The following is an 11449-nucleotide window of genomic DNA, read 5'->3' on the forward strand; positions in this document are numbered from 1 at the left end:
CTGCTGGACCAGCTCCACCTCCCTCTTTGCTGAATGCTATAGTTATGTGCTTGCTGTTAATGACATGATTACTATAAGCTAGAACATTGCATCATTTACTGGTGAAGTGAACCATGTGCATTCCTTAGCGGTGTGCAGATTTCTTTAGAGCATGCACTTCTTGTTAATGATCTCTTGTTTTCCTTTTAGGGCTGAGGAAAATTGAACAGGATTGGGTATTGTCTACGTCAGGGCTTATATTCATTAGAATTCATCATCCCTGACATATGCCAGTAATTTCCGACCGCCTATCCCATTATCTCAACCACATGTCCTATCACCTGAAAAAAATGTATGACTTTACTGGTGTGCTGTTGTTCACCAAAAAGGCCGGAAATCAACCTGACTGTGCTTGTTCTGGAAAAGAACAAGTCTTAAATAACTATGCTGGTATTTTTCTTAAGAAGACTAAAACAGTCAGAATAAGAAGTACAAGATGTGGTGATTGTTTTTAGAATTGACATCACAACTCCAGTCAGCGCTTTCAGGAAAGAGAAGAACTGGACGATAATGTTTATGTGACATGTGGGAAAGCAACTTTTCCAGATGTATCCAGCTGCACGCTCTCATCTCAGGTCTGACTTTGAGCTTAGACCACAGAAAATATGGGCGCTATTAGTTTGCATTGCCCCGTACCAGAAGGACTGTGTTCAGTATGCTCTGACTGAGAAAGCAATTATATCAAAATACTAATTTACTTATTTACTTACACAAATGACTATTTTACCCCAATACACTATCTAACACCTGCATTATTGTTGTTATTTCTATTTACCTTTTATCATTATTATTATTATCCTTGTGTGAATTATTATCTACGTGTTTCCCTTTATTTTCTGTTGCTTCTTTAACACCATCTTATCTTATTATGTTTCTTATACTTTTATTGTATATTTTCCATCTTGTATGAGCCGTGGGTGAGTCAATGTGTACCAGAAGGACTGTGTTCAGTCAGCTCTGACTGAGAGAACAATTATATCAAAATGCACTTACTCATTTAACAACAGGAATGACTATTTTACCCAAATATACTACATCTAACACCTGCATAAAGACATGTTTATATGTTATTTTTGTAATTTCTATTTATACTGTTTATTTTAACTTTTATCAGTATTTTTATCCTTTCGAATTCTTATCTACATGTTTGACTTTACCATATCTTATCTTAGCTATTATGCTTTCTTATTATGTTTCTTATACTTTTATTGTATATTTTCTTTCTATCTATTTGTATGAGCCGTGGGTGAGTCAATGTGTTTGGGTCTTACTGGATACAGTGTGGGTGTGTACGTGTCAAGGAGAATATTTGTACATATATTTTTATGCAGGAATATGGGTAGGTTTATGTATTGCGTAACACAGGCTTTGTGTATGTATTCTATCTGATTTCTACACTGAAAAACATCTATTTTTGCTTTATTTCCTAATAATTCATGTTCATATTCGGAAGACTTTATTGACCCCAGGGGGGAAATACGGTTGTTTTGCAGCTGTTCTTGTCTAGGGAAAAAAATAGAATTCTAAGTTATGGTACAGTTTAGTCATAGAGTTTTGGCAGTTTTATGACGTAACTAATCACAAGTGTGACATAAGGCCAGGGGTGAAATGAGTCAGTTGTAGGTCTGTAAATGGTTTATCCACGATGGGAGAAACAGTGTCACAGTCTTTTTATTAGATAGTGTGTCAATATGAGCAAGAAATATTTGTGTTGTGACAAAATAATCAGGCAGATAAAGAAGTGTTGTAACATGACCCACAATGCACTGCCCCTCTTGCCATGCAACAAATCAATTTTTCCCCAACCACTGTGGCTGGTATGAGTCTGCTTTCCTCATTACGAACGGTTGCATGTGAATATAGTTTTTTATAATAAAGAAATAGAAGCGACCGAAGTCAATTCAACAGGGTCCTGTTATAAGGCAAATTAATAATGATATCCATAAAACTAGAACTGACATGATTCTTCTTACAGTAAGAATCACTCAATAGGCTACTTTACTTCATCTTTAAAGGATCCAAGTGCTGGTAAACAGGGGGGAAAATTGGGAACTGCAACACACTTTTTAAAGTATAATGTGATAGTTATTACATAAAAAACAATAATACGTGATAGAAATAATAATAATGAAGAATAACCTAAATAAACAAATGTTTAAGTGTTAATTCCTTCCTGTTTGGGAAGTCATTTCAATTACATAGATAGATAGATGATAAATGTAAGGTTTCTTACTTCAGTATTATTAAAGCCGTCTATAGTGCCCCCTACAGCCTAAAATAATAAGGGAAACACGCAAAAAAGAAGGAATATAACTTGGAGCCAGGCGAGCCGATGTCCGTGTTTCCTCACTTGGTGTGATTGACAGTAATTCTTTTTTTTAATTTGTTGGATTGCATTTTGACATTGAACAGTTCATCTGCGAAGCATCACAAAGTTGATACGTTTGGCCTCTTTCACAGCATCCTGCAGCACACTGTTGAGGATGAAGTGGTATGTCTTCCGCCGGTTTCAGAGTATATATAACCATCTGAGAGGTCAATGACCTGAGTGTGCTTTGGATTTTGAACACTCAAGTCTAATTTAAGATTGAAAAGAGGAAAACTATAGCTTTTTTCCGCAAATGGCTGCTGCACAGCCACGAAGATTGGGTGACGTTTCGCCCTGATTTAAAACTTGCAGGCTTGTAAATAGGACCCACTACACTTGTACATTAGGGCAGTTTAGACAAAATATTTCTTTAACATTTTGAGGGACTTTACTTGAGTAATTAAATGTTAAAAAAAGTTTGCTTCTTTTTACTTCAACTACAATTCAGAGGTATATCGTGTACTTTTACTCCACTACATTTATTTAATACCGTGAGTTACTTTGCACATTTGGATTAATAATGTGACTTGTAACAGAGCATTCCTACATTCTGGTACTTTAAGATCTGAGTACCTCTTCCACTTGTAGCTAATTAGCAAGTTATGTAATGGTGCAATATGAAGCTGTGTAATTGCAAAAGCCAATGAGCTGCAAACTAACTTATGTAAAGCATCTGTTGACACATATTGTCTTTTGTAGCAGGTGAACAATGTTGACATTAAAAAAGGGAATCCAGAAACAATTATTGTATTATTCTGAGAGTTAATTCAACTAATCAATTGCTCTTTATCTTGATGTCATTTTGCCACCCCTTTGGTAAACTTGTGAATCTGATTGAACTAAATACGAATGAATAAAGAAAAGTACTAATTTGGCTGATCGAATCGCGTAGTTTGGAAATGCATGATCTTTGTTAATGTGTACTAATTATTGATGCAACATTGTGTACATGGCTTTAATTATGCAACTGTTGAAAGTGGAGCATATTTAAATGTCTTATACTGCAGGGTAACTTAAGCTATGGTATTATTGTATAATGTAAATTATATTTACCACTGTGTCAACAGAATTATATTTGACCTTTTAGATGAAAAGCAGAAAAGAAGAGTCTGAATGTAGGGTTTACAAATTGTATTGTCTATACATACATTTTCAATGCAACAATTATATAAGGAAAATATGTTTCTAATATGCAAGATGTAATAGAAATACGAAATGCTTTGCAAGCAAACGGATATTACATTTAGAAAGGAGCACTATGGCTTATTTATAATGCTCTGCTGAAAGGATGAAACTCCCTTCAAGTCAACACTCAGGGCACAGTGAACACAGGCTACTCTGATGCCATCCCTGTGCGACGGGCCTCAGAGTCAGCACAGAGCAGTTCCGCTGGCTGAGGCAGGAGATGGGTGAGTTGCTGCTTGGGACCATGGTATCACTGAACAATAATCTACGGACTTGAATAACGCCGGTAAAGACCGTCGACTCTTTCCTCCTGCAGAGTCACGGTGTTTGCAAGAGGACGTTTTTACCGACTCGCGTTTTTAGCTTTAAAGCTAGCAGGCTAATGTGAGCTAGCGGTACCGGGGCCCTGCGAAGAGTTCATTGTTTTTGTCAGCCAAGCCAGATAAACATAACTTGGGCAGATGTAATAGCGGTTCGTTGTTTTAATATACCACACTTGCAGGATTATTCCAGTTGGTCGTAATTTTAGACTGTTTTAATAGCTCATCAGACGTTAGCATAGCCTGTAAACGCTAGAAAACTGCATTAAAGCTAACTTTAAAATCATGACTGCCCGGAGGACAGGCTATGCTGCTGCTGGCATGGTCTCCACTCCCTCTAATAGCGGAAATGGAAATCGTAAACAGAGCTTAATAGACAGGACCGGGGTCGAGTCCTGTTATGACCGGAAAGGAGCCTCGCAGGGCGGCGTGACCGTCACGTCGCTGAAGACCCGACTCGCCCCGACCATCCAGACCGCCATGTCCGCTGCAGTGGACACTCTACTGGGGGAAGTGGTGCTGATGCTCAACGAGACCCAGCAAGAGCTGCTGCACAAGGAACAGGAGAATGAGAGACTCAAGGTGCGTCTGGAGGTGTCTGAAAGGGAGCTGAAGACTTTACAGGAGTGTCTGTGCAGCGCTCAGAAGCACATAGACCAGCTGCAGATCTCCTACACCGGCTCTCCGTCCATCGGGCAGTCCGTGTTCGCCCCGTCTCTCTCCTCCATGGCTTCAATGGCCTCAGGGTTGGACCGGGATCACCAGGGCGGCCGGAATGTGAACGGAGCCGGGGTGGACTTGGGTCTCGGTGGGTCAGTGGATGACTCCCTTCACGGGTTTGATACAAGAGATGACTACAAAATGTGCCAGCTCTCTATCCAGCCCGACGGCTCTGTGACCAACCACGCGCTGGACACCTTTACCTCCAACACATCGCATATGTGCTCCGATAGACCAGGTAAATATGCAATTTGAACTGTGTGTATTAGGGCTAAAACTAGCTGTTATTTCCATTATGGCTTAATCAGATGTTTACTTTGTGTTGTCACTCCCAAAGATGAAGTTTAATATTAAATAAACCAGAGAAAAGCTGTACATCTCCACATTTGAAAGACTTAGACCTCAGGTCTTCTATTTTGCATTGCAAATGACAATAATCAACAAGGAAGGCACATGCTTTTTTTCTGGTTGACTCATTGATTAATTTAATAATCCATTAAACTCTATTCTGTTTAATTTTTTACGGTGTCCTTTGTCTTTGATTGTGAGAGCAAGTAAATCAAGGAGTTATTTTAAATGGACATATGGATTCATAGTTGTGTTTTAATATAGTATTCCTTTCACATTAACTATCTCTGCATGTTTGAATTTGTCTTTCAGATGAGAGGCAGACTCAGGCACAAGGTGGAGCTTCCAGTTTTGAGATTAAAGAGGAGCAGTTGCCCGGTTCAGGCTCCGGTCAGCCCGGTAGGAAGGACAACAGGGTCGGGGAGAGCGATCTTGGCTACGTTCAAGTTGGGGAAGAGGGTTCCCAGCGTTCCTTTACTCATCCACTGCGTCACCAAAGACCTGTGCGAGAATGTGGCAGTGACTTGCAGCAGGGAGGACTTGATGGACAGAAACAGTTGGCTAGGACTCCTGGAGCCGGGAGAGTAGACGGCGTCTCACCGGGCAGAGCAGACGACTCTGCTGGACCTTCAGCCTCTGACACCCCAGTGGAGCCCTCTTTAGACCGGCCTCACCACTGTCTGGAGTGTGGGAAGACTTTCCGTCTGATCTCCAGCCTGAAGAAGCACATCCGCATCCACACTGGAGAGAAGCCTTACCCGTGTGCAGTGTGCGGCCGCCGCTTCCGCGAGTCAGGGGCGCTTAAAACCCACCTTCGTATTCACACGGGTGAGAAACCATACTCTTGCTCAGAGTGTGGGAACTGCTTCCGCCACTTGGACGGTTTGCGCAAACACAGGCGCACGCACACCGGGGAAAAACCGTACGTTTGTGCCATCTGTGGGAAGCGCCTGAGCCGCCTGCAGCACCTGAAGCACCACCAGCTGATCCACACCGGGGAGCGGCCCTGCTGCTGCCCCTTCTGCAACCGCAGCTTCAAGGAGCCCGCGGCGCTACGCAAACACATCCGCACGCACCGGGAGGAGGGCGGTCACTTGGGGATTGTTCCCGTGGACGAAGCGGAGCAAGACGTTCTGGACGACATTAACAACCTCCACCCGGCAGCGCCGTCCCCTCAGATGAGGTTCGAGGACTGGGGAGCTGACGAGGAAGACAGCTCGGTGGTGGATTGTGTGTAGGAGCTTATAAATATAGGAATAACTGTCTGCTGGCATTTTACCTATGTAACCTTCTCCGTGGACATGGAACAAGGTGTTTGTGTGGTTTGTAAACACGATGGATAAGTGTGAGGCTACGTATAACCCAAGCCTTGGAGCCTCGTTTATATCTGGTGTTTCCATACTCTTAGATGTAATTATATAACGTTTTAAAATATCCCACGGTACATTCTTCAACAACAACTATATTTGTCGGGACATTCATCAAGCAGCAGCACAGGGAGAGGCAGGTTTGCTAACTTCTCCTGCAATCATTTAGGAAATTGATAGCTGAAGTGTACAAGAGCTGTTTTCTTATTTAAAATAAAAGGGCCTTGAACACTCAGTCAACCATCAACTGCTGTTCAAGATTTAAGTCAGGACAAGAGTTAAGTTACCACTCTGGGCCTGAGTTTTTTTATAGTTTCGCAGATTAGAGACTGGATAGCTGTTGAATTGTCCCTCGGCTACTGATTAGGCACACTAGTTGAAATGGATCCATGCGACTGGTTCATGTCTCGTGTGGACAACATGCAGGACTTCAGACCGTTTGCATTATGTTGCTTGTCATCGTTGATCAAACCAAACTTTACAGTATTTTTGGTTACGGTTGCTTGTGCTTTTAAATAATGTAAGAGGTGTATGAACAAAACAATGTCAATATGTTTCACATAATTGCGTCTTTAAAGAGCAGGAAAACAACTTTTTAAATGGTGGCAATTTTAACCCTTAGAGAATATCTGTCTCCTATCAGGATAGAAATGTTTTACTACCTCTGTTTTTATCTTTGTTGCACTGCTTATCCTGTTTGTAGATATTTCAGCACTGTCTTTTCAAAAGTGCATAATGGCCGTTAAAAAATACAACAAATATTGAACTATAGTTCTCTGGTATTTTCACCAAGTTGGGATTAAAATAGCTATAATTGTTGTAAAAGATACGTTTGCTGCTATATGCAGACACAATAATATTGAATGACTACAAAAATAGCATTAATAATGGATTAATTCAATTCAAAAAGGTAGCGTGTCCTCTCTCGCGCTACCCAAATGAAACCATCCGTTAGCTTTAAAGCTATTTAAATATAACTACCTTTGCTCTCTTGTGTTTGTGTCTTAATGAATCCTGAACCAGTCCTAATCTTTACCTCTCACCTCTGCAGAGCTCCTATCAGTGACACAATCATAATGTGGTAAGTGAAGCTGAAGTGTGAAGAATATCTGAAGACATCCGACATTTATTCAATCATTTCCAGAGCACCCAGATCAACAGCTTAGACTTTCTCTCATTCTCTCCAGCTTTGACTCTAATTTCTCTCTTATGGACCATATGTTAGCATTCCCCTTTCTTTTTTTCAAGCTGCTACTGTTTTGTCCGGAGAGCCTTAACCTTTTCTGGACTTGCATTTCTGTAACCGGCCAGTCACTAGCGATCACTAGCGGACAGATTGAGGTGCTTGCATGTGCATATCGGTTCTTCCGCTAGCGTCTAATGCCTTCCGGCTGTTTCTGTACATAAGAATGTAGTCTTAGCCATTTTATCTGGATTAATGAGGGTTAACATTTATTGAAAAGTGTATGTGCGCGGGGAAAAAAACGAAAGAGTATGTGCTTTAAAAAGAGGCTAACATGCTGCTGTGTAATAACTTGTAATCTCATTCTTCCTGATGTTCTTCCTGTTGCGACACGACGGTTGCATCAGGGTTTACAGCAGAGCATTAATCTTCTCAGCCTTTAAACGTAGGCCTCTGGTGTCTTTTACCTTGTATACTACTATAACAATCTCCATGTAACGATTCTATGTACATTTACGGTATTTTTAAAGGCACTCAAAATGTTAAATATATTACTGTATAGCCAGAAAAAGATTTGCCACGGTAGACTTGACCCCAGATAATCATATTTATTGTTTTTTGTATTACAAACAAAAGGGGGCCTTTGCATGTAGGTTTGAACTGTAATTACATTCTTCCTTAAAAAGTCAGTATTAAATGTGAAAACATATTTTTTAATGCATCTGTGTTGAACATATATCCCCCTCATCCCATTCATCCCGTTTCCTGCTGTAAATGTTATTATATTAAAGGGCCTTGTTTCTACTTCTTGTCTTTCTGTGGCTGTTTATTCAAAAACTAAATGAATTTATCAATTTCCTCGAGGATGCGGCAACTTGCTGAAACTTGATAAAGCCAAGAGTGATTCCTAATTTTAGTTTATCCTAGCGTTATGACTTCAGTCTCACTCCCTTCGTATCGTGACAGGAGAACCGCGTTAACCCCGAAGGAGAGTTTTCTGAAGCTGTGCCAAACAGATTGTGTAGGTGCTGTCGACACGCCCAAAGGCCGGTCTCAAATAATACCCTTCCCTTCTCCAGATGCTGAGTAATGGCAGCTGTGTTTATACTATTATGCTATTTAAGGTGGCTCTTGTATGATTACAGGAAACTGTAGTTAAACCTTTTTTTCTCTCAGTTTTTTGCTAATGCACCCTTCCCAGTGTTGTTTTAAACAATCTCATGTGATTGTAATAATGCTTGTGTAATCAAGTAATTTAATATGAGACAAAACTATTCTAAAAGTGAGCCTTGTAGGGGGAGAAAAGCTGCTGTATTACATGTTGATAGTCTGATTGATTTGATATATACAGTGGGGCAAAAAAGTGTTTAGTCAGCCACCAATTGTGCAAGTTCTCCCACTTAAAAGGATGAGAGAGGCCTGTAACTTTCATCCTAGGTATACCTCAACTATGAGAGACAGAAGGAGAAAAACAAATCCAGAAAATCACATTGTCTGATTTTTAAAGAATTTATTTGCAAATTATGGTGGAAAATAAGTATTTGGTCACCTACAAACAAACAAGATTTCTGGCTCTCACAGACCTGTAACTTCTTCTTTAAGAGCCTCCTCTGTCCTCCACTTGTTAACTGTATTAATGGCACCTGTTTGAACTCGTTATCAGTATGAAAGACACCTGTCCACAACCTCAAACAGTCACACTCCAAACTCCACTATGGCCAAGACCAAAGAGCTGTCAAAGGACACCAGAAACAAAATTGTAGACCTGCACCAGGCTGGGAAGACTGAATCTGCAATAGGTAAGCAGCTTGGTGTGAAGAAATCAACTGTGGGAGCAATTATTAGAAAATGGAAGACATACAAGACCACTGATAATCTCCCTCGATCTGGGGCTCCACGCAAGATCTCACCCCGTGGGGTCAAAATGATCACAAGAACGGTGAGCAAAAATCCCAGAACCACACGGGGGGACCTAGTCAATGACCTGCAGAGAGCTGGGACCAAAGTAACAAAGGCTACCATCAGTAACACACTACGCCGCCAGGGACTCAAATCCTGCAGTGCCGGACGTGTCCCCCTGCTCAAGCCAGTACATGTCCAGGCCCGTCTGAAGTTTGCTAGAGTTTTTGGTAAAAACTCAACTAGACGTGTTTGGAGGAGAAAGAATGCTGAGTTGCATCCAAAGAACACCATACCTACTGTGAAACATGGGGGTGGAAACATCATGCTTTGGGGCTGTTTTTCTGCAAAGGGACCAGGACGACTGATCCGTGTAAAGGAAAGGATGGGCCAAAATACCAGCAACAGTGTGTGAAAACCTTGTGAAGACTTACAGAAAACGTTTGACCTCTGTCATTGCCAACAAAGGGTGTATAACAAAGTATTGAGATGAACTTTTGTTGTTGACCAAATATTTATTTTCCATCATAATTTGCAAATAAACTATTAAAAAACAGACAATGTGATTTTCTGGAATTTTTTTTCTAATTTTATCTCTCATATTTGAGGTATACCTAGGATTAAAATTACAGGCCTCTCATTTTTTTAAGTGGCAGAACTTGCACAATTGGTGGCTGACTAAATACTTTTTTGCCCCACTGTACATCAGAGTTGCTGTTACCTACATATGGATTATCTTTAAATATAACACATTATGCTCATTTTCAGGTTCATATTTGTATTTTCTGCCTCTACATGCTTTAATGTTCAAAAAGCTCTTTATTTTTCTCATACTGCCTGTGCTGCAGCTCCTCTTTTCACCCTCTGTCTGAAACCAGAGCCCAGTCATTTGCAGACCATTTAAAGTGCACCTATCATGCTATTTTTAGGCAATAGCAAAGGTCTCATAAAAAACATGTCTATTAAGTGTTTTGCTCAAAATACCAAACAGATCACCCATTCTAGCCATGCCTCATATCCCTCTATGCTCATATAACTCTGTTTCACTTCCTGTTTCAAAAGTGCTGAAAAATTGATAACAAATAAAAAAGGAGGGGGCTGAGCTCATGCGGGACCCAGCTACTGTCTAAGCTAAATACTGCCGTGATGAAACGCCATATCATGGATTATCAAAGACTATTTCAGAAACAGTATGGAGCTCAAAGGCTTTCTCTCTTGCCGGTTATACCACAAGGAGACTTACTTGTCCTAACAAAACTGATCACAAATGGGAGTTGTGACATCAAGTTGAAGCAAGTGCTGCAGAGAGCCTATAAACATATTTCCCTAAACGCATCAGTGGAAGTTCACACCTTGCAGAGCTTGCGATTCATGAGAAAAAACCACACGTTGGTTAGTGAGGGAGAAGCATCTAAACAAGTCACAACAGATAGAGAGCAATTGAAATCTCACAGAAAATACTGCAAAAAGAAATGATCTTCCCTGCTGCAAAACAGGTCTCACGCTAAGACTCCATATATTTAATATTTCCAACTGCAGTATCTAATGGCTATTATGCTCATAGCGAGTGGCAGATGTAAAAAAAAAAAAAACCGCCATCTTTAAATAAACTTCTAGTACATTGCAATTCTGAATTAGTTCTCTACTGAAATTGAGAGGGATATAATTATTTTAAAACTACTGCATATGAATACAGTTGTTAACTTCAACAATATCTAAAAATGCTTATTCAGGGACCATCAGATGTACGGTAAGTACTTTTATTTTGACTTTGACACCATGAAAACATCTTGATGATCTTTTTTCTGCACTTTTAATTTTGACTCGTAATGAAGTGTTATTACATTGTGCTGGTAATACTTACACTATCGACCTCACAGAGTTCCTTCTCTCTGTAAGCAGCTGTTTTTTATGGTGTGTAATTCAGATGCTTATTTCTCTTTTCTGTTTGTCATCAATCTCTGCTGCAATTACTGACATTAAAAGGTTTCAGTTTTCAGAAGGGAAGTCATTTCAATTG

At 40.3% G+C, this 11449-nt stretch overlaps 1 protein-coding gene across 1 annotated transcript; it reads left to right on the forward strand.

Annotated features, from left to right (window-relative positions):
• Nucleotides 1–3746: 3746 nt before the first annotated feature.
• Nucleotides 3747–8334, forward strand: LOC104946899 (zinc finger protein 345). The gene is made up of 2 exons (XM_010772804.1): nucleotides 3747–4870; nucleotides 5293–8334. The coding sequence occupies exons 1-2, from the start codon at nucleotides 4198–4200 to the stop codon at nucleotides 6216–6218; spliced, it is 1599 nt and encodes a 532-aa protein (XP_010771106.1). The 5' UTR covers nucleotides 3747–4197; the 3' UTR covers nucleotides 6219–8334.
• Nucleotides 8335–11449: the final 3115 nt, after the last annotated feature.

The sequence above is a fragment of the Notothenia coriiceps genome, unplaced genomic scaffold (assembly GCF_000735185.1).
Source record: "Notothenia coriiceps isolate Sejong01 unplaced genomic scaffold, NC01 NC01_scaffold00011614, whole genome shotgun sequence".
Classification (NCBI taxonomy): Eukaryota; Metazoa; Chordata; class Actinopteri; order Perciformes; family Nototheniidae; genus Notothenia; species Notothenia coriiceps.